Source organism: Pleurodeles waltl, chromosome 4_1 (genome assembly GCF_031143425.1).
Source record: "Pleurodeles waltl isolate 20211129_DDA chromosome 4_1, aPleWal1.hap1.20221129, whole genome shotgun sequence".
Taxonomy (NCBI): Eukaryota; Metazoa; Chordata; class Amphibia; order Caudata; family Salamandridae; genus Pleurodeles; species Pleurodeles waltl.
In genome coordinates this window covers 859429383-859453435 of record NC_090442.1, presented here as the reverse complement: position 1 = coordinate 859453435, position 24053 = coordinate 859429383, and the positions used below count along the sequence as shown (strand labels likewise).

The window sequence follows — 24053 nt, the reverse complement described above, 5'->3', positions numbered from 1 at the left end:
AAATTGTATTTAGACCATTTCTGCCCCCCTGGGGGCAGATTGGCCAATTTTAGGTCAATCTGCCCCCAAGGGGGCAGAAACCACTAGGCACCGGGGATTTGTTTTTTGGTGCCAATGTCACGCAGGGGGAGCGACCCCGTAGGCAAGGGTCGCTCCCGGGGGGGCGGTGGGGGTTGGGGGGGCAAATTTATTTTAGCCCATTTCTGCCCCCCCGGGGGACAGATCGGCCTATTATTAGGCCGAACTGCCCCCGGGGGGGGGGCAGAACACTCTAGGCGCCAGGGCAATTTTTTTTTTGTGTTTTTTTTTTTCTTGTTTCTTTTTTTAGAGATGGGGAGCGACCCATCAGGCAAGGGTCGCTCCCCTGGGGGGGCAAATTGTATTTAGACCATTTCTGCCCCCCTGGGGGCAGATTGGCCAATTATAGGTCAATCTGCCCCCAAGGGGGCAGAAACCACTAGGCACCGGGGATTTGTTTTTTAGCGCCAATGTCACGCAGGGGGAGCGACCCCGTAGGCAAGGGTCGCTCCCTGGGGGGGGGGGGGTGGGGTGGGGGTTGGGGGGGCAAATTTATTTTAGGCCATTTCTGCCCCCCCGGGGGACAGATCGGCCTATTATTAGGCCGAACTGCCCCCCGGGGGGGGCTGAACACTCTAGGCACCAGGGCAATTTTTTTTTTGTGTGTTTTTTTTTTTGTTGTTTCTTTTTTTAGAGATGGGGAGCGACCCATCAGGCAAGGGTCGCTCCCCTGGGGGGGCAAATTGTATTTAGACCATTTCTGCCCCCCTGGGGGCAGATTGGCCAATTTTAGGTCAATCTTCCCCCTAGGGGGCAGAAACCACTAGGCACCGGGGATTTGTTTTTTGGCGCCAATGTCACGCAGGGGAAGCGACCCCGTAGGCAAGGGTCGCTCCCGGGGGGGGGGGTGGGGGTTGGGGGGGCAAATTTATTTTAGGCCATTTCTGCCCCCCCCGGGGGACAGATCGGCCTATTATTAGGCCGAACTGCCCCCGGGGGGGGCAGAACAATCTAGGCGCCAGGGCAATTTTTTTTTTGTGTTTTTTTTTTGTTGTTTCTTTTTTTAGAGATGGGGAGCGACCCATCAGGCAAGGGTCGCTCCCCTGGGGGGGGCAAATTGTATTTAGACCATTTCTGCCACCCTGGGGGCAGATTGGCCAATTTTAGGTCAATCTTCCCCCTAGGGGGCAGAAACCACTAGGCACCGGGGATTTGTTTTTTGGCGCCAATGTCACGCAGGGGGAGCGACCCCGTAGGCAAGGGTCGCTCCCGGGGGGGGGGGGGGGTGGGGGTTGGGGGGGCAAATTTATTTTAGGCCATTTCTGCCCCCCCGGGGGACAGATCGGCCTATTATTAGGCCGAACTGCCCCCCGGGGGGGGCAGAACACTCTAGGCACCAGGGCAATTTTTTTTTTGTGTGTTTTTTTTTTTGTTGTTTCTTTTTTTAGAGATGGGGAGCGACCCATCAGGCAAGGGTCGCTCCCCTGGGGGGGCAAATTGTATTTAGACCATTTCTGCCCCCCTGGGGGCAGATTGGCCAATTTTAGGTCAATCTTCCCCCTAGGGGGCAGAAACCACTAGGCACCGGGGATTTGTTTTTTGGCGCCAATGTCACGCAGGGGGAGCGACCCCGTAGGCAAGGGTCGCTCCCGGGGGGGGTGGAGGTTGGGGGGGCAAATTTATTTTAGGCCATTTCTGCCCCCCCGGGGGACAGATCGGCCTATTATTAGGCCGAACTGCCCCTGGGGGGGGGGCAGAACACTCTAGGCACCAGGGCAATTTTTTTTTTGTGTGGTTTTTTTTTTTTGTTGTTTCTTTTTTTAGAGATGGGGAGCGACCCATCAGGCAAGGGTCGCTCTCCTGGGGGGGCAAATTGTATTTAGACCATTTCTGCCCCCCTGGGGGCAGATTGGCCAATTTTAGGTCAATCTGCCCCCAAGGGGGCAGAAACCACTAGGCACCGGGATTTGTTTTTTGGCGCCAATGTCACGCAGGGGGAGCGACCCCGTAGGCAAGGGTCGCTCCCGGGGGGGGGATGGGGGTTGGGGGGGCAAATTTATTTTAGGCCATTTCTGCCCCCCCGGGGGACAGATCGGCCTATTATTAGGCCGAACTGCCCCTGGGGGGGGGGGGCAGAACACTCTAGGCACCAGGGCAATTTTTTTTTTGTGTTTTTTTTTTTTTGTTGTTTCTTTTTTTTAGAGATGGGGAGCGACCCATCAGGCAAGGGTCGCTCCCCTGGGGGGGCAAATTGTATTTAGACCATTTCTGCCCCCCTAGGGGCAGATTGGCAAATTTTAGGTCAATCTGCCCCCAAGGGGGCAGAAACCACTAGGCACCGGGGATTTGTTTTTTGGCGCCAATGTCACGCAGGGGGAGCGACCCCGTAGGCAAGGGTCGCTCCCGGGTGGGTGGTGGGGGTTGGGGGGGCAAATTTATTTTAGGCCATTTCTGCCCCCCCGGGGGACAGATCGGCCTATTATTAGGCCGAACTGCCCCCGGGGGGGGGGGGCAGAAACCTCTAGGCGCCAGGGGAATTTTTCTTTTTTTTCTTTTTTTTTTTCTTTGTTTTTTTTTTTTTAGAGATGGGGAGCGACCCATCAGGCAAAAGTCGCTCCCCTGGGGGACAAATTGTATTTAGGCCATTTCTGCCCCCCTTGGGGGCAGATTGGCTGAGTTTAGGTCAACCTGCCCCCAAGGGGGCAGAAACCACTAGGCACCGGGGATTTGTTTTTTGGTGCCAATGTCACGCAGGGGGAGCGACCCCGTAGGCAAGGGTCGCTCCCGGCGGGGGAGGGTGGGGGTTGGGGGGGCAAATTTATTTTAGGGCATTTCTGCCCCCCCCCCCCCCCCCCCCCCCCCTGGGGCCGGCTGAGCTACAGGCCAAACACCACAGGTAGGCACCTTGCAAAAAACACCTCTGTTTTCTGTGAAAAAATATGTTGTGTCCACGTTGAGTTTTGGGCCATTTCCTTTTGTGGGCGCTAGGCCTACCCACAGAAGTGATGTCCCATTTTTATCGAGAGACTTAGGGGAACGCTGGGTGGAAGGAAATTTGTGGCTCCTCTCAGATTCCAGAACTTTCTGTCACCGAAATGAGAGGAAAAAGTGTTTTTTGGGCCAAATTTTGATGTTTGCAAAGGATTCTGGGTAACATAACCTGGTCAGAGCCCCGCAAGTCACCCCATCTTGGATTCCCCTGGGTTTCTAGTTTTCAAAAATGCACTAGTTTGCTAGGTTTCCTCAGGTGTCGGCTGAGCTACAGGCCAAAATCCACAGGTAGGCACTGCTTTTTATAAAAAAATGTGATGTGTCCACGTTGTGTTTTGGGCCCTTTCCTTTCGTGGGCGCTAGTCCTACCCACACAAGTGAGGTATCATTTTTATCAGGAGACTTGGGGGAACGCTGGGTAGAAGGAAATTTGTGGCTCCTCTCAGATTCCAGAACTTTCTGCCACAGAAATGTGAGTAACATGTGTATTTTTAGCCAAATTTTGAGGTTTGCAAAGGATTCTGGGTAACAGAACCTGGTCCGAGCCCCGCAAGTCACCCCTCCTTGGATTCCCCTAGGTCTCTAGTTTTCAGAAATGCACAGGTTTGGTAGGTTTCCCTAGGTGCCGGCTGAGCTAGAGGCCAAAATCTACAGGTAGGCACTTCGCAAAAAACACCTCTGTTTTTTTCCAAAATTTAGGATGTGTCCACGTTGCGCTTTGGGGTGTTTCCTGTCGCCGGCGCTAGGCCTACCCACGCAAGTGAGGTATCATTTTTATCGGGAGACTTGGGGAAACGCTGGGTAGAAGGAAATTTGTGGCTCCTCTCAGATTCCAGAACTTTCTGCCACAGAAATGTGAGTAACATGTGTATTTTTAGCCAAATTTTGAGGTTTGCAAAGGATTCTGGGTAACAGAACCTGGTCCGAGCCCCGCAAGTCACCCCTCCTTGGATTCCCCTAGGTCTCTAGTTTTCAGAAATGCACAGGTTTGGTAGGTTTCCCTAGGTGCCGGCTGAGCTAGAGGCCAAAATCTACAGGTAGGCACTTTGCAAAAAACACCTCTGTTTTTTTCCAAAATTTAGGATGTGTCCACGTTGCGCTTTGGGGTGTTTCCTGTCGCCGGCGCTCGGCCTACCCACGCAAGTGAGGTATCATTTTTATCGGGAGACTTGGGGGAACGCTGGGTGGAAGGAAATTTGTAGCTCCTCTCAGATTCCAGAACTTTCTGCCACAGAAATGTGAGGGACATGTGTTTTTTTAGCCAAATTTTGAGGTTTGCAAAGGATTCTGGGTAACAGAACCTGGTCCGAGCCACACAAGTCACCCCTCCTTGGATTCCCCTAGGTCTCTAGTTTTCAGAAATGTACAGGTTTGGTAGGTTTCCCTAGGTGGCGGCTGAGCTAGAGGCCAAAATCTACAGGTAGTCACTTTGCTAAAAACAGCTCTGTTTTCTGTGATGTGTCCACGTTGTGTTTTGGGGCATATCCTGTCGCGGGCGCTAGGCCTACCCACACAAGTGAGGTATCATTTTTATCGGGAGACGTGGGGGAACGCTGGGTGGAAGGAAATTTGTGGCTCCTCTCAGATTCCAGAACTTTCTGCCACAGAAATGTGAGGAACATGTGTTTTTTTAGCCAAATTTTGAGGTTTGCAAAGGATTCTGGGTAACAGAACCTGGTCCGAGCCCCACAAGTCACCCCTCCTTGGATTCCCCTAGGTCTCTAGTTTTCAGAAATGCACAGGTTTGGTAGGTTTCCCTAGGTGGCGGCTGAGCTAGAGGCCAAAATCTACAGGTAGTCACTTTGCTAAAAACAGCTCTGTTTTCTGTGATATGTCCACGTTGTGTTTTGGGGCATATCCTGTCGCGGGCGCTAGGCCTACCCACACAAGTGAGGTATCATTTTTATCGGGAGACTTGGGGGAACGCTGGGTAGAAGGAAATTTGTGGCTCCTCTCAGATTCCAGAACTTTCTGCCACAGAAATGTGAGTAACATGTGTATTTTTAGCCAAATTTTGAGGTTTGCAAAGGATTCTGGGTAACAGAACCTGGTCGGAGCCCCGCAAGTCACCCCTCCTTGGATTCCCCTAGGTCTCTAGTTTTCAGAAATGCACAGGTTTGGTAGGTTTCCCTAGGTGCCGGCTGAGCTAGAGGCAAAAATCTACAGGTAGGCACTTTGCAAAAAACACCTCTGTTTTTTTCCAAAATTTAGGATGTGTCCACGTTGCGCTTTGGGGTGTTTCCTGTCGCCGGCGCTAGGCCTACCCACGCAAGTGAGGTATCATTTTTATCGGGAGACTTGGGGGAACGCTGGGTGGAAGGAAATTTGTAGCTCCTCTCAGATTCCAGAACTTTCTGCCACAGAAATGTGAGGGACATGTGTTTTTTTAGCCAAATTTTGAGGTTTGCAAAGGATTCTGGGTAACAGAACCTGGTCCGAGCCACACAAGTCACCCCTCCTTGGATTCCCCTAGGTCTCTAGTTTTCAGAAATGTACAGGTTTGGTAGGTTTCCCTAGGTGGCGGCTGAGCTAGAGGCCAAAATCTACAGGTAGTCACTTTGCTAAAAACAGCTCTGTTTTCTGTGATATGTCCACGTTATGTTTTGGGGCATATCCTGTCGCGGGCGCTAGGCCTACCCACACAAGTGAGGTATCATTTTTATCGGGAGACGTGGGGGAACGCTGGGTGGAAGGAAATTTGTGGCTCCTCTCAGATTCCAGAACTTTCTGCCACAGAAATGTGAGGAACATGTGTTTTTTTAGCCAAATTTTGAGATTTGCAAAGGATTCTGGGTAACAGAACCTGGTCCGAGCCCCGCAAGTCACCCCTCCTTGGATTCCCCTAGGTCTCTAGTTTTCAGAAATGCACAGGTTTGGTAGGTTTCCCTAGGTGGCGGCTGAGCTAGAGGCCAAAATCTACAGGTAGTCACTTTGCTAAAAACAGCTCTGTTTTCTGTGATATGTCCACGTTGTGTTTTGGGGCATATCCTGTCGCGGGCGCTAGGCCTACCCACACAAGTGAGGTATCATTTTTATCGGGAGACGTGGGGGAACGCTGGGTGGAAGGAAATTTGTGGCTCCTCTCAGATTCCAGAACTTTTTGCCACAGAAATGTGAGGAACATGTGTTTTTTTAGCCAAATTTTGAGGTTTGCAAAGGATTCTGGGTAACAGAACCTGGTCCGAGCCACACAAGTCACCCCTCCTTTGATTCCCCTAGGTCTCTAGTTTTCAGAAATGCACAGGTTTGGTAGGTTTCCCTAGGTGGCGGCTGAGCTAGAGGCCAAAATCTACAGGTAGTCACTTTGCTAAAAACAGCTCTGTTTTCTGTGATATGTCCACGTTGTGTTTTGGGGCATATCCTGTCGCGGGCGCTAGGCCTACCCACACAAGTGAGGTATCATTTTTATCGGGAGACGTGGGGGAACGCTGGGTGGAAGGAAATTTGTGGCTCCTCTCAGATTCCAGAACTTTCTGCCACAGAAATGTGAGGAACATGTGTTTTTTTAGCCAAATTTTGAGGTTTGCAAAGGATTCTGGGTAACAGAACCTGGTCCGAGCCACACAAGTCACCCCTCCTTGGATTCCCCTAGGTCTCTAGTTTTCAGAAATGCACAGGTTTGGTAGGTTTCCCTAGGTGGCGGCTGAGCTAGAGGCCAAAATCTACAGGTAGTCACTTTGCTAAAAACAGCTCTGTTTTCTGTGATATGTCCACGTTGTGTTTTGGGGCATATCCTGTCGCGGGTGCTAGGCCTACCCACACAAGTGAGGTACCATTTTTATCGGGAGACTTGGGGGAACATAGATTAGCAAAACAAGTACTATTGCCCCTTGTCTTTCTCTACATTTTTTCCTTCCAAATATAGGAGTGTGTGTAAAAAAGACATCTATTTGAGAAATTCCCTGTAATTCACGTGCTACTATGGTCACCCCGGAATTCAGAGATGTGCAAATAACCACTGCTCCTCAACACCTTATCTTGTGCCCTTTTTGGAAATGCAAAGGTTTTCTTGATAGCAATTTTTTACTCCTTATATTTCAGCAAATGAATTGCTGTATACCCGGTATAGAATGAAAACGCACTGCAGGGTGCAGCTCATTTATTGGCTCTGGGTTCCTCGGGTTCTTGATGAACCTACAAGCCCTATATATCCCCGCAACCAGAGGAGTCCAGCAGACGTAACGGTATATTGCTTTCGATAATCTGACATTGCAGGGAAAAGTTACAGAGTAAAATGTAGAGAAAAATTGATGGTTTTTTCACCTCAATTTCAATATTTTTCTTTTTCAGCTGTTATTTTCTGTAGGAAACCCTTGTAGGATCTACACAAATGACCCCTTGCTGAATTCAGAATTTTGTCTACTTTTCAGAAATGTTTAGGTTTCTGGGATCCAGCATTGGTTTCATGACCATTCCTGTCACTGACTGGAAGGAGGCTGAAAGCACAAAAAATTGCACAAATGGGGTATGCCCCAGTAAAATGCCAAAATTGTGTTGAAAAATTGGGTTTTCTGATTCAAGTCTGCCTGTTCCTGAAAGCTGGGAAGCTGCTGAGTTTAGCACCGCAAACCCTTTGTTGATGCCATTTTCAGGGGAAAAACCACAAGCCTTCTTCTGCAGCCACTTTTTCCAATTTTTTTGAAAAAAACGAAATTTTCACTGTATTTTGGCCAATTTCTTGGCCTCCTTCAAGGGAACCCACAAAGTCTGGGTACCTCTAGAATCCCTAGGATGTTGGAAAAAAAGGACGCAAATTTGGCTTGGTTAGCTTATGTGGACAAAAAGTTATGAGGGCCTAAGCGCGAACTGCCCCAAATAGGCAAAAAAAGGCCCGGCACAGGAGGGGGAAAAGGCCTGGCAGCGAAGGGGTTAAATAGTATAAATAACGTATACTAAAAAGGCTAAATTAGAGAAACTTGTGCTCAAAAAAGAAAAACGTGCATATTTGAAATGTGGTTGATATGGTATCCACCATAACGAGTTCTATGTGAAATAATCAATGTTCTATATGAAATAATAAATAACTCTGAAAACATATTTTTGATGAAATCATAACCATTTGCACTGACAAAATATAATTAATATTAATGAATAAAACTAATGATTTAAAGTTATTATTGACTGATTAAATAATGTACTGAATATGTTTCGAAATACGTGATATTAATTAAGAGTCATGAAACTAATTGTAAGACATATGATTTAATTATTGAATTTGTTTTATTCTTCATGTATTAGTCAAAAGCCTAAGCTTTAGTATTTTTCCACAGTACAGTGTTATGATGTTATGATAGCTTCAGTGAAATTGTTTTGCAAACTTTGCCTATTCGTTATTTCATTGAAAGCTCACAGTGGAAAATCTACTGTCTTTTTCACTCTGTACTTCTTTACGATAAATGTTATAATTTTTAACAATGGGTCTTAGTTTCTGGTAGCAAGTAACATTAGTAAAAATGTCATGTTCTGTGCCATTTTCTACAATGTTAATATTTTGCAGAAACTGTTGCCTGCAGAAGAGTGGTCAACGTGGGCCTATCTCAAGGAAATGTGGAGAAGATTGAAATTGAAGAATTTCATTGGTTGATCATTATCACACCCCATAGTCTTGCCCAATAGGAGTCTAGCTACTAACTTTTGGGACTTTAAATAAGTTAAGTTCAGTCTTTTTTCAGTTCTGTGCAGGGTCTTTCAGTGTTCAGTCCTATTGATGACTTACATTTTAGGATTCCAACAGTTCAGATACCTTATTCACAACTCTACTGAACTGTTGCCCTCTCCATGCTCCTGATGCTGGTCGTTGAAGACCTGCTGTTCCTGTGCTCTGCTGATAAAGATTCTGCTAACTAGTGTCTTGTTTAGGAGAGGTATAACCAATGTGCACTTGTTGGGATTTTTTGCAGTTTTTCTTTAGAAATCAAACCGCATTTTTGTTAGCACCAAAGTTTAAATGTTTTCCAAATTCATTTTTGTTAGCTCTGTAGTTTAAATGTTTTCCAAATGTATTTTTGTCTTTTTTTAATTTTTGCACGTGATAAAGCCCAGCCCTACACATGCTTTTCGAATTAGAATTTGGTAGCAAGGATGACCTACACAATAATTGAATTGAATGTTTAATTGATTATGATTGATTCAACTGCACAATTAATTAAATCTGTTGCTATTTCTCAAATAATTATATTGTTATTTTGTATAATTCTTTTAGAGTGTTTAATGGTGATTGGTCCTGTAAGACTAAGATTCTTCAGAGACTTTGAACAGCCTGTGTTGTTTCTGTATTGCTATGATCTGGTCAAGGTTATTATATATGTGACTTTAGCATTGTTAATATAAGGGCAATAAGTGTTTAAACTTTACTAAATTGGTGTGGTGATTCACAGCCACATAGGTCATGGTGCGTGTAAATTACTGACTTTATATTCCATATTATTGTTGTTTATTGACTATTGATTCATATTGTTTGATTTGATGATCTTATTACTCCTGTCTGAGTCAAAACATTTGAGTCAACATGTGAGGGTAGCAGATGTCACTGCCCTATTACGTGTCACCTAAGCCTAATATAGGAGGTCACACACCCACACTTGCTCCTCTCAGAATTCACTGGTGTCATGGCTTTAATGACAGTCCCCTCACAGCTACTGCGACCTTGCAGATGCCACTTCCGGAAGTGCCCTCTAAAATAGCACTGGAGTAGCACTGCTTCTTGTTTGAAGAGACACCACCTCGAACACCCCCCACAGTCGCTGTCACTGGCAGAGATCGCTTCCTCGTCACCCACTGGGCTCCTGTATATAATGATCCATGCATTGTCTGTCATAGTCCACTAATGTTTAACCTGCTCTCCCTGGTCTCTAGGAATATACATGTGTTTGTTTATGTGGGTAAACATCCCATGGACTACATCTCAAAGTCAATCCTGGACAGTAACAGTAAAGACTCCATGGGCAGGAGATGTTTTAAACAGGAGAACTGTTGCTTCACAAACTGTGGTCACCAGGACCCGCCACTGCTTGTACTTATGTAACCCAAATGTGTTGGTGTGACTGAAGTCTTTTTTTGTGTAAGACAACAAACTGGCAGGATCCATACCAGGCTTGAAGGATAACCACTGTGTAAACAAGTTCCATATAAAATACTTTGATGTAATTTAGCTTATGTGGGTATCAAGAAAATCTGACATGGTTCGGTTAAGCTACCTCTTCTGTTATTCTCTTTGTACACAGTCAATGTTTTTTTGTTTAAAGTTAGGCTGGTATTGCCAATGTAGAGGAATAACTCCTTTAAAAGATTAACACAGATAAATATATGGCTGCCCACTTTTCTTTGCTTCTAACTCTTTGACCCCCTGATTCTTTGGGTTAAATGCCATGAAGGTGCCTCTTTGTGGCTTGTTTGGTGCCATAAAAGTTTAGGTAAACACACTAGAAAGGGTTGCATCTCTAGGGTATCACAGTCAGTCTGTAGGAATGAGTCAGGAACACTCCCAAGATTGCAGCCTTGTTTGTCCTCTCTCTTGCAGTGACAGGCCTTGGAGGGTTGCTGTAGTACCTGGCATACATCCACTACACTACCAAAGAAACACTTAGGTAAAAGATATTGTCATTTACAATGCCAATAGCTCTAACTCTCACAAATGCAAGACCTGTTGCATTGCAAATGCTCGTTGAAGTTGCAGTCTGTGTTTAAATGATTTTCTTTGAACAGTTCTATTAATTACCACTAGATGGAAGCATCTGCTTGTTATACTAAGCTTGCATGTTGTTGAGTTGTTGTGATTAGTTTGGAACGTGGGCAGCTTTTTTCTAAGAACCTGAGGCAGATTATCAAAAAGTCACACGACGCAAAACAGCAAACCAATCTGCTGCCCTGTGTTGCATTTCAAGGAGAATGCAGAAATGTACCATATCTACTAAGATGTCTCATTCTTGCTCTCTCCCTGCGATGGTGCGCTGAGTGCTGCCTAGCCCCAACGCAGGCACCCTTGACCCGTGGTGCAAGGGTGCCTGCGTTACAGGGATAATTATTTTTGAGCAGGAAGGGATACCTTCCTGCACAAAAATAATCCTTTGAGCCATTTTTGGCTTTCTTCATGTGCTGCAGAATGGAAATAACAAGGAGAAATAAATATATTTTTTCTTGTTACTCCTTGGGCCCAGATTTACTAAAGTCTTGCAATGCCCTTTTAGCATGCGAAGTGACACAAGGCAACACAAGCCCTTAAACATAATTTACTAAAACAAACAAATGCCACCTTGCATGGCCTTTCCAGGCATATTAAATCCAGAGTAATGTAAGACAGCACAAATCGTTACCTTTGTTACTGTCCGTTATGAAGGCATTCCATGGGTGAAGTATGAGCGTTCCCATGTATCCACCCATGGATTTGACTCAGCTCTTAGATCCAATGAAGGAGCTGAGCCCTAAAATGTTGCTATGCAAATCACACAACAGACCACGTAAAATATGATAAAGTTTGAGAAGTCTATTTTTTTATCATGTGAAGCGTTGACATTAATAGATCACATTTAAGTGCTGCACTGAGAAGTACTTACTACAAATGTGGCACACAAATGGTTTATGTTTAAAAACTAAGAGACATGACTATTTTCCTCTAAACCCTGTACGTGGCCCAGATTATTATAGAGTAACATTGAAGTCTAATAAATCAAGTACAATAGGTTTCGTAAAACTAATATTCTAAACTCACATAATTGAAAGTCCTTTCATACATGATAATGAAGAAATAAGAGTTTTGTTGTAATACAATATTTGCCTAAGATCACACAATTTAAGCATTGAAGTCAAAACTTATCCAGGTTTTTTAATTTCACTTTGTACAAATGGTATCTATTCATTTTTCCCAATGTTAAGGCTTTGTTTTTATCACCTTGTGCATTTTCTGCAGTTTTTACATAGCCTAAACTCAACCTGAAGACATTGGAGCACCAGTTACATTACAAAAGGTCACATTAATTGTTTATAGGTATGGGGATGTTAAGTGATTTGCCCCAAATCACTGGGTATTGAACTGATGCTGAGAGTTGAACTGGATCCCCAGTTCCAAAGTTGGAAATCACATGAAAGTTAGGCTTGTTATGAGCTTGATGTTCCAACAGGACCTCGAAATGAGCCAGAGCCAGGCTTCAGGCTCAAGCCTAGCTCAAGCTTTCAGTGTCTTGCCCACCTCTAACTAAAATAAGTATACCTTGGATGGCATCAAAGTGGTACACCTTTCGAAGTGAGCGTAACAAGGAGAAATATCTTTATTTCTCCCCATTATTTCCTGTTTCCTTAGAGCACACATAGAAAGAGTAAAATGTCTCTAAGGATTGTTTTTGTTCAAGCAGGTATCTCTTCCTGCACAAAAACAATCCTGCCTACAACGCAGGCATCCTTGCACCATGGTGCAAGGATGCCAGAATTGGTGCTAGGCAGGGAGAGACCAGACATGTGTCATATCTTAGATACTGCACATTCCTGCTCTCTCTCTGTCACACAACACAGTGTTGCATGATTTCTTAGTAAATCTGCCTCTGGGTCTGGGAGGCATACCATTTTGAAGCATTCCCAGGTTTAGGGGTGGGTAAGGGTATCGGTTAGTAAGGTGCTTTTATGGTTATGGGTCATGTGGGGGTACAGGGTGGCGGTGTATTTTTAGGGTTATTGGGTGATTAAGGGTATAAGGTGGTAAGGGTATTTTGGGGTTTAGGGGTAGGTAAAGGTTGTAAGGCTATTCTTGGGTTTAAGGATGGGTAAGGGTAGCATGGGTATTTTAGGGTTTAGGGGTGGGTAAGGGTTAAGTTTGGTAAGCGTGGTTTTAGGGTTTAGGTGTGAGAAGGGTTATAGGGCAGTAAGGGTATGTTTAGGGGTGAGTATGTGTATTGGGTGGTAAAAGTATGTTTGGTTGTAGGGGTCAGTAATGGTATAGGGAGGTAAGGGCATTTTTTAGGTTTAGGGTAAGGGTATAGGGTGGCAAGGGTATTTTTCAGGTTTAATGGTAGGTGGGAATGTAGAGTGGCAAGGGTATTTTTTGTTTTTAGGGACAGGTATATGGTGGTAAGGGTACTTTTAGGGTTTGGGATGGGTAGGGGTATAAGTAAGTAAAGAAAGGATGGGTGGGGGGGTTCCCCAACAATAAAGGAAACTAGAAAGTATATTGTTATTTTAAAAAAAAGTGAGGGGTAATTAGAGGTAGGGGGTTCACTTGTCTTACATATAGTTACCTTCTTTATTAAAGGGATGCATGGTAAAGGCATTTGTTTTAAAGACATATAATTATGTCAAACAATCTGTCATATCGGCGATAGTTTATGGTGAAAAAGCAAAAGGCTGCAGGGCAGTTAGCTGAAATCTGCAGCCTGTGCAGTACATGAGATTGGTGTATGCAATATGCAGGCTTTAGCTTTCAGTTTCCTGATTCAGTGTTGCTGTGCAGGTTCATCCGACTCACGTCTCCCAGGATGAAATTGAATACATGCCAGCGGCTGGACAGTACATGCTGTGTAAGTGGAGAAGGAGTTGAAGTGTAAGCTGAGGATAAACCTAAAAAGTTCTCAAATGTTGTGTACATGCATGAGGGCGAGAGCGAAATTATGGCTGTGGCTGAGTGTGAGTACATGCCATGGCTGCACATCTATGTGTGTATGTTTCTTCTCTGCGCATGTCTCTGTGTCTTTGCTTCGTGAAAGCGTGTGCTTAAGAGGCCGGCAGGCAAGGAAAATTGTGAGGATAACCAAGTCATCAAAAGATTTGGCATGCAAATGAGACAGCAAAGGACCGGTAAAAACATGATAACACTTGCCCTAGATTACAAGTAGATTATTTCTATAACACATGTGTTTCACTAGAACACATTACATTTCATAGCTAAACTGATATCTGTTAAAAATAAAAGTTTTTTTAAACATGAGGATTTCTCTACTTCCAATGTCCTGAGAACACTGCTGCCATGAGTGATCAAAGGGATGTCAGTTCATCACTACACTATCTATCTATATATCAATGATGTATGTATATATATATATATATATATATATATATATATATATATCAGATACGGTTATTCCCTACCTGACATTTCCGTGCTTCATACCATGCAACTCGTAATCAGGGCCAAAGTGTCAAGCATTTTACAAGTATGTCAAAAAAAAAAAAACACGAAATCATAGTGCATGCTAAACAAATCTTTAGTCAATCCATTTGTGTGACCATAAAAGTGACTCACCTCAGAAGTGTCACTGAAATAGATCTCGGTGTCTCCAATACTGATCACGAGGCTTTTTGAGCAAACGATGTCGTTGTCAAAGCACTTCTTGTTCTGGGCAATTATTGAGACATTAGAGTTATCAGCACTCTGAAATGTAAGAACAATATATTATGAAAAAAGAAAAGCAGAATCAGGGATGTTTATACATTATAAGCAAATGGGACCACAGTTCTGGTGAATTTACAGATAGCGGTGAAAGGAAATTTAAATTTAGCACCCAAAGTTTGCAAAAAATGTTACTAAGAGTACAGAATTGAACAGGGATACACTTGTTGGCTAACGTTACTCGTAGAATATTCAACAGGCGGATCCTGTATCCAGGTTGGAACCTAAGATCATTATGTTGAAAAGCCCCTGTTTCCCAAGAAGAGTCCTCATTATATACACCAGTGAACTTTTCAACCTATCTGTCCTCCTCATTTCATTTATGCCTGAACCCCAGAAGCACCGATTCAGACCCAGGCATCTCCTGTGTTCCGGTGTGGGCGAAGAACGTGTCCTGAATCCAAAACCCGTTGATACAATCGAGCACTGTGCCTGTAATCGCGTCTGCAAACATTTTAACAAAAGTCTTCATTTCCTTAATCCTGTTTAAATCTTGCAGTCTTTTGATGATTCTCAGGCACAAAATCTGGAGTTGCCCCCGGCAAGCAGGAAACATTTTCCTTCACTCCTACCTTTCCAGATAAAGAATGCATACAATTAGCTCAAAGAAGTTCTTCATTGTGGTCTTTGTCTCAGGTTGCCATGTTTATCTCGTGAATTCGGCATTTACTTGGCTTACTCCACGGCAATCCTGTTCTAATTAAAAATTGCCTCTGATTTTCCCAAGACCGAGCCTTTGGAAACATAGGTATCTGTTTCAAAGTGGCACAATTCAAACTAGGGCAGACTGCTCGGGACACTGCGGGTCGATTCACACAGACATTACTGACCACACAATAGTATGCCCCGTGAATGTATGGATCGTCTGTCAAATAGCGATTCACAAACACTCATTCAAAAAGATACGTGCAGGCATAGTGTGGCCTGTACGTGCATAATAGCCGGCCACGTGTGCAGATATGCTAGCAAGGTGTATAAGTGGGTGTGGCAAAGGGAAATCAATGAGGTGCGCAGGGAAGGTAATGCAAATCGATTGAAACCTAGAAATACGTAAGTCAGGGTCAGTTCTGAAAAGTTATGCCCAATAATTTTCAAGTACATGGCCAAGTTTACACCCACCCAGTCTTCAAGTATGTCACGTGCCACACCACGCTAGTTATAAGAACTGCAGTGAAATTAGAGAGAGACTAATATGTGCCCGAGCATTACTTTCGTAGTTTCGGACAAATGTCTACATGTAGCGTGTTTAGCATAGTTGCAAGGTAGTGCGTCTATTCTTGGACGTTGTAAGGTTTCTTCAGGAACATAGGCAGATAAGCAGTTGCCAAATGCAGTATTGTCTATGTGAATTGTAATTTTAAGCGTTTCCTAGAACTGGTGACCAATGTCAAGTCTGGTCAAAAACGAGTGGACTTCTCTTTAGAGGTCACTAAGAAGGCACAACCATCCCGGTGGCAGTATGAGTGACAATAAATGATATCATATGCATCACATTTTCCTATACTCTTACAGTATTACAGAGATATGCGTTTTTGGGAGTGTAAAAAGACATTAAAGGCAGCAAAGAACAACATGATGGACATGAATGTTTGAAACAATTAGAGCCGCTGACGACACATTCCTGTCCTTAAGTTTTTTGCCCACTTGGTCACCCTCGAGCGACCAGGTTCCCTCCAAATAGAAACACAGGCTACCCCAGACCGGATTAGGCTAGTTTAGGCCTCGGAAGTGAGGTAAAGCTTTAGCCCTATTGCATAGTGTTAGAAATGGGGTTTTTGGTTGGCAGTCAGGTTACCCCCTGTCCAAGCAAAAGCCCTCACTCTAGTCAGGGTAAGTCACACACAATCCAAGATTATCCTGTGCCCACCCTCTGGTAGCTTGGCACGAGCAGTCAGGCTTAATTTAGAAGGCAATGTGTAAAGTATTTGTGCAATAAATCAAACAATACCACACCACCATATAGCGCCACAAAAATACACCACACAGTGTTTAGAAAAATATATAATATTTATCAGGGTAATTGTAGGTCAAAAAGAATAACGTTGCAATGGAAAATTGTAGAAATATCACAGGGAAGTGATATAAAGTGTCTTAAGTCTTTAGAATATAAACAAAGTCTCTTTTAAGCACAAAGTACCTGGTTTCTGGTGGAAAATCTCCTCAGAGGGCCACAAAAGAAGAGGTGCGTGGAAAACGGGTGTGTGCGTCGATTTCTCCCCAGCACACACGGACTTGCGTCGTTATTTTCCACGCGGGGAAGTCGGGCGTCGTTTTCCAGCGCGCGGACAGTCTCTTTCTGTGGATCGCAGGGATTACCAGATGTCCCGGGTCTGTGCGTGGATTTTCCTGCTTGTTCTCCGGCTGCGCGTCGGTCTGCGGGGCTGCGCGTCGAAATTACGATCTCACGGCAGGCGTCGCGTCGATTTCTCCTCTAGACTTCGATCTGCGGGGCTGCGCGTTGAAATTACGATCTCACGGCAGGCGTCGCATCGATTTCTCCTCTAGAGGTCGGGCGGAGTTGTCCTTGCGAGGCCGTGCGTCGAGCAGGCCCTCCACCCTCCCAGCCCAGGAAGACCCATTCAAAATGCAGATGTATGCAAGTGAGGCTGAGTACCCTGTGTTTGGGGTGTGTCTGAGTGAATGCACAAGGAGCTGTCAACCAAGCCCAGCCAGACGTGGATTGTAAGGCACAGAAGGATTTAAGTGCAAAGAAATGCTCACTTTCTAAAAGTGGCATTTCTAGAATAGTAATATTAAATCCGACTTCACCAGTCAGCAGGACTTTGTATTACCATTCTGGCCATACTAAATATGACACTCCTGCTCCTTTCAGATCAGCAGCTGCCACTTCAACAGTGTATGAGGGCAGCCCCAATGTTAGCCTATGAAGGGAGCAGGCCTCACAGTAGTGCAAAAACGAATTTAGGAGTTCTACACTACCAGGACATATAACTACACAGGTACATGTCCTGCCTTTTACCCACACAGCACCCTGCTCTAGGGGTTACCTAGGGCACACATTAAGGGTGACTTATATGTAGAAAAAGGGGAGTTCTAGGCTTGGCAAGTAGCTTTAAATGCCAAGTCGAGGTGGCAGTGAAACTGCACACACAGGCCTTGCAATGGCAGGCCTGAGACAAGGAAAAAAGGGGCTACTTAAGTGGGTGGCACAACCAGTGCTGCAGGCCCACTAGTAGCATTTAACTTACCAGCCCTATGCACATGAAGTGCACTTTACTAGGGACTTATAAGTAAATTAATAGTCTAATCAGGTATGATTCAAGGTTACCATGTTTTAAGGGAGAGAGCATATGCACTTTAGCACTGGTTAGCAGTGGTAAAGTGCGCAGAGTCTAAAAACCAGCAAAAACAGTGTCCAAAAAGTGGAGGGAGGCAGGCAAAAAGTTAGGGGTGACTACCCTTAGGCTGTCAGGTCTAACACATAGTGTGCGCGAAACCCACGTCTAGCGTATACATTGCACTTAGCCATTTAACGCAAGGAAAACAAAGTGGTGAACGGAATGCTTGAAATAATCTCAGCCATTGTGAATTCATATGAGCAACTGTGAATTGTGTAGGACTGCATTCCAGACACCAGAATGGCTACACGCAGTTATTTATCACGTATCTTGTACTGTACTCATTCACACGTAATTAAAACGTACCCAGCATATATGTGCACGCACACATTTATGTGGACTGTCCGTTTAGGCGACCAAATACCTCTTTTTAAGAACGTGGAGAGAGAGGTACGTTTGTGTTGCCCTCTCCCCAAAGGTAAATGTTAATGCACATAGCTCTTGGAGTACGTCGTAGGTAGGAGAACACTGGCAATATGTTTCTATTAATACCAATACCAAAGCATAAGAAAATATAAATTGTAATTGTTAGAAAGTTAGGAAAGAGAATAAAATAAACAATACATCTTAATGCTTGTAGCAGGAAATTATTACAAATACAGACGTTCTTTTAAATAGTAAAATTCCCTTCATGGTGAGGATTATTATTTTACATTGCATACTATTAGTGAGCAAAAGATCACAAGGCAAAATAGCACTATAGAAACGGTGTAAAAAAACATTTGAGAGATTATCAAGAGATCATGATTTATGCTGCTAATGTCTTTTGTGAGGTGATAAGGAATTTATAGTACGATTGTGTTCCTACATTAATCCTTCTTGCCCCTTCACTCCAGCAAGGGTGCCCTGGGCCCTTAATGATAGTAAAAATAGATCTACTCCTCTTTTTGTGAAGACAGCCACTACTGGGCCACAGTTGTCCCCTCTCACTCCTGAGCATAGTGCTACTGCACCTACTGCAACAATGGTAGCAATACCATCATAAGAAAATCGTGAAATCAGCCAGTCTCCTCTCCCTGTTTGTCCCCCCTCTCTTGAACCATCGCTTTAAGGTCAGTGGCTGAAAGCAGGCTGCCTGCTCCTTTATGAAATAAATATATAAAATAAATAAATTAAATAAAAACATAAGAACCCCCACATTTTGTCCCCTCTCTCACCCACCCCCCACTCCACGATGCGTGGAAAAGAATAGACGCATCGTCTGTGTGTGCCCGGAAATCCGATGCACACCCTTCGTTTTCCACGCATGTCCTCCTCTGTGGTCTTTGTGCGTGTAATTTTGACGGAAACCAGGTACTTTGTGCTTGCAAGAGACCATTGTTACTTTTAAGAACTGAAGACTCCTTGTTATCATTTCAAAAGTGATATTTAAACGAGTACTTATCAAATCTTGATCGTTTTGACCTGCATTTAATCAGATAAATATCTTACATTTTCATGTGGTGTCTTTCTGTGGTGTTCTCACTATGTTATTGCATGATTTATTGCACAAATACTTTACACATTGCCTTCTAAATTAAGCCTGACTGCTCAGTGCCAAGCTACCAGAGAGTGGGCAGAGGATAATTTGGATTGTGTGTGACTTACTCTGACTCGGATTGTAATCCTTATTTGGACAAAGGTGTATACCTCTGCCAGCTACATACCCCATTTCTAATATTGGTGATCAGCGGTGAGGATAGGACTTGTGTTTGTGCAGTGACATACAATAACTACGTGTACACAACCTACCCACAGTAAAAGGTCAACTTGATTTTTTCTCCTTTTTGCAATTTCGTTTTTCTGCTTGACATTTTAACCTAATCCTCATACAACATGTCTCTGGCTGGGTCTCAAGGAGGTGTTGGAAAATTTAACCTAGCCAAGCTGGAGACATACACTGTCAGCCAGCTGAAAGGGTTGTGCAAGGGGATGGGAGTTCCTACTCGGGGTGCCTCCAGGAACGAGGAATACCATAAGGCACTGAGGGCCTGGGCAGAAGCTCATTCACAAGAGAATGTTGAGGTGGAGGAGCCAGAGGATGGCTCCTCAGAGGATTCACCACCAGCAGTGAAGGATGTTACCTCTGGAACTGTGCCCCCTGCTAAAACAGGGAGCAGTGCCTCTAGAAATGGACTGACCGCACAGGAAAGGAGGAGAAGAGAGAGTTTCAATTGCAAATGGCAAGGTTAAACATGGAGGCCTTGGAGGCAGAGGAGAGGAAGGCTGAAAGGGAAGCCAAACAAGCTAAAGCTGAGAGTGAAAGGGCCTTGGCTGAGAAGAAACTTCTTCTGGCTCATGATCTGAGTCTCAAAGAGCTGGACCTCAAGCCTAAGCAGTCTGAGTCCAGCAGTGATGGTGGCAGCATACATGCAGGACCTGCTGGAGAAAGGAGGGTTTGCATACCCAAAAATGTGGTGGCAAGTTATGTGGTGGGAGATGACATTTATAAGTGGTTGGCTGCTTATGAAGTTGCACTAAGGGCTCATGGGGTTCCTGAAGAGCAATGGGGGGCAGGTTTGAAGGGATATGTGCCAGTTGTGGGGAGAGACACACTTCTCACATTAGACCCAAAGGATCAGAACACATAGTCGCCCATGAAAAAACACTTTCCTTGCCAAGTTTGGGCTGACACCTGAGAAGTACGGTTAGAGGTTCAGGGACAGCACCAAACTCTCAACATAGACTTGAGTAGACGTTTTTGATTTTTCCAGTAAGGCACTGAATGGATTTGTGCGGGGCAGCAAAGTAAATGATTACACAGGGTTGTATAATCTGATTCTGAGAGAGCATATGCTCAGTATTTGTTTTACGGAGTTGAACCATCACTTGGTAGATAGTAAGCTGACTGATCCCAGGAAGCTTGCTGAGGAGGCTGACCTGAGGGCTAGCACCAGAGTGGCCAAAAAGGTATCTGGGGGGGCACCCACAAAGGTGGTCAGGGTCCTCAAAAGGAGAAGGAGGGGGGAGTAAAATTTAAGAATAAGGAGTTCTCAAAAGCCCCCAAAATAGTTTCCAAGGGAACACCGGTAACCAGACCCAGTCTGATTCTAAAAAGAAAGAGTTTTTGGATCATAAGACAGGGAGGTTTGCACCCCTTTGTGCGGAGTGCTCCAAGTATGGTCACTCTGAGGGCAACTCCAAGTGTCCCAGGAGGGCAGAGCCCCCAACTGGAGGGCAGACACCTGGGTTGGCTAGTGTAGTGCACGGGGAGGGGGTAGTCCCAGTTAGCTTTGGGGAACAGATAGAGGTAACCCTAGTGTCCCTGGCGGATGCAGAGATACTGCCAAAAGCCCTCATGCCAGTCAATGCTTCCACGTATGGGTAGTGGGTCTCCATCAATGGGCAACAGGTGGAGGCTCTGTGTTATACAGGAGCCAGCATGACCACTGTCAGGGGTCAGCTGGTGTCAGCACAGCAGGTTCTCCCTAATACATTTCACCAAGTCATAGTCGTCGACAATCATGAGATCCACCTTCCAGTATCTCTGGTTCCCTTTGAGTTGGGGGCGGGGGGTCTCTGGTACTCTGAAAGTAGCTGTTAATCCTGCCATGCCTGTTGATTTGTCTGTTAGGCAACAACCTTGAGCACACTACCTGGAAGGAGGTAGAGCTAAGGTCTCACTTGGAAATGTTGGGATTGCCTGAGTGGGTCTGCACGACCACATGGTCCATGGCTGCCCAGGAGGGAAGTCAAGGGCGCCTGGAGCCTAGAAGAATGGCCCAGACAGCTGCCAAGGAGAGGGGCAAGGGGCAAGGGGCGTGGGAAACCAGTCCCAGGAAATCTCCTGGTGGTTGATGGGGTTCTTGAGGAGGAGGCCCCTGAGTCAACTGGGGAAGACATTGCCACCCTGGGTGACCTACCTGAGCTTTTTGGTGGCAAGTTGAGGGTGGGCCCACCAGGGAGGAATTCTGCAAGGCACAGAAAAGAGTGTCTCACTCTTGTGGGCTTGAGGCAACAGGCCTCAGCCCAAGCAGCAGGTGAAGCATCTGGTGATCAGCAGATCTATTTGGAGAATGATCTCCTTTACCGTGAGTCTAAGGTTCTGAAGGCTGGGGCAGCACGTGTGCTGGTGGTCCCCCAATGTTACTGGGCCTTCCTACTGGGTTTAGCTCATGACATTCCCTTGGCAAGACATTTGGGGAAAGACAAGACCTTTGCCAGGTTTGTCATCCACTTCTATTGGCCCCGGATGAGGACAAACTCAGATGATTTCAGTAGGTCCTGTTCTACCTGCCAGGCCAGTGGGAAGACAGGGACAAGTCTTAGAGCCCCCCTGATCCCACTCCCTGTCGTTGGCACCCCCCTTGAAAGGGTGGGCATCAACATTGTTGGTCCATTGGACCCCAAAACTGCCCTAGGCAACAGGTTTATCCTGGTTTTGGAGAACCATGCCACCCGTTACCCAGAGGCAATCCCTCTGAGGATGGTGACTGCACTGGTGGTGACCAGAGCTCTGATGGGGATATTTACCTGTGTGGGATTCCCAAAAGAGATTGTGTCTGACAGAGGCACTAACTTCATGCCTGCATACATGAAGTCCATGTGGGATGTGTCACCACACCCTATCACCCCCCCAAACCAATGGTCTTGTTTAGAGATTCAACAAGACCTTGAAAGGCATGATCACAGGCCTCCCCGAGGCCCTGAGGCATAAGTGGGACATCCTCTTACCATGCCTTCTCTTTGCTTATAGAGAAGTACCCCAGAAGGGGGTAGGGTTCAGTCCCTTTGAGCTTCTCTATGGATACCCTGTCAGGGAACCCTTAAGCATTGTCAGGGAGGGGTGGTAGAAAGCTCCCAAGGCACCCCCTCAGGATGTGGTCAGCTACATGCTGGCCCTCTGCAACCAGATGTACCGCTTCTGAAAGACGGCCAAAAGTAACCTTGAGGCCAGTCAAGAGGTAATGAAACGCTGGTATGACCAGAAGGCCACCCTGGTGGAGTTTCAACCTGGAGGCAGTGTGTGGTAATGGAGCCAGTGGAGCCTAGAGCTCTCCAGGACCACTGGCCTGGCACATTTGAAGTCAAGGAGCGGAAAGGGGAGGACACTTACCTAGTGGACCTCTAAACCCCTAGTAACTCTCTCAGGGTGCTTCATGTCAATTGACTGAAGCCTAATTTTGAGAGGACGGAAGTCAACATGCTTCTGGTGAAAGATGAGGGTGTGGAAGAGGACAGTGAACCTCTCCCCACCTCCTCTCTGCCAAGGAAGGTGATGGGTCAGTGGAGGGTGTTAATCTTTCCCTGACCTTGGACCAGCGAGGGGACTGCTACCAGTTACTGGAGCAGTACTTCTCTTTGTTTTCCCTCACCCCTGGACTCACATACCTGTGTGTCCACAATATTAACACAGGAGACAGTCCCCCTGTAAAGAACAAAAGCTACAGGTTGTCAGACAGGGTGAAGGCCAGCATCAAGGAAGTTGCAAGATGCTGGCTATGGGAATGATTGAGAAGTCCAGAATTTCCTGGGCCAGCCCTGTGGTGCAGGTACCCAAGGCTGCTGCACCCAGTGCCAACCAAGAACTGAGGTTCTGCGTGGACTACCGGGGTCTCAACTCAGTCACACAGACTGATGCTCACCACATCCCCCGAGCTGATGAGCTTGTAGACAGGCTAGGTGCTGCCAAGTTCCTCAGTACGCTTGATCTCACACCAGGTAACTGGCAGATCGCCCTGACTGAAGTGGCTAAAGAGAGATCAGCTTTTTCAACTCCTGAGGGACATTACCAGTTCCAGGAGATGCCCTTTGGACTGAAAAATGTCCCCGATACCTTCCAACGGTTGGTTAATGGGGTCCTGGCTGGTAAGGGTGTGTTCTGCGCAACCTACCTGGACGACATTGCTGTCTACAGTTCCAGCTGGGCGGAACACCTGCTCCACCTCCAAGAGGTGCTCCAGGCCCTGCAACAGGCAGGCCTGACAATCAAGGCTAGTAAGTGCCAAATTGGGCAGGGTTCTGTGGTGTGCTTGGGACACCTCGTAGGTGGTGGCAAGGTGCAGCCACTCCAGGGCAAGATTGAGACATTCACGGCCTGGCAACCACCTAAAACCCAGACCGAGATGAGGGCCTTCTTGGGCCTCACTGGGTATTACCATAGATTCGTTAAGGGTTATGGCACAATGGTGGTCCCCTTAACAGAACTCATTACAAGAATCAACCTAGGTTGGTGAACCGGACAGAGGCTTGTCAGAAAGCCTTTGACTCTCTGAAGGAAGCCATGTGCACAGCACCCATGCTCAAGGCCCCTGACTACACCAAGGAGTTTATTGTGCAGACAGACACTTCAGAGCATGGCATAGGGGTGGTTCTAGCACAGCTAAATGAGTAAG

At 45.8% G+C, this 24053-nt stretch overlaps 1 protein-coding gene across 1 annotated transcript in view; it reads right to left on the bottom strand.

Annotated features, from left to right (window-relative positions):
* Nucleotides 1-24053, bottom strand: part of OTOGL (otogelin like) — a 1080166-nt gene that overhangs the window by 395674 nt on the left and 660439 nt on the right. Inside the window, exon 24 of the mRNA XM_069227564.1 lies at nt 14234-14362. Coding sequence (XP_069083665.1) covers nt 14234-14362 — 129 coding nt within the window. The remainder of the gene's footprint in view (nt 1-14233; nt 14363-24053) is intronic.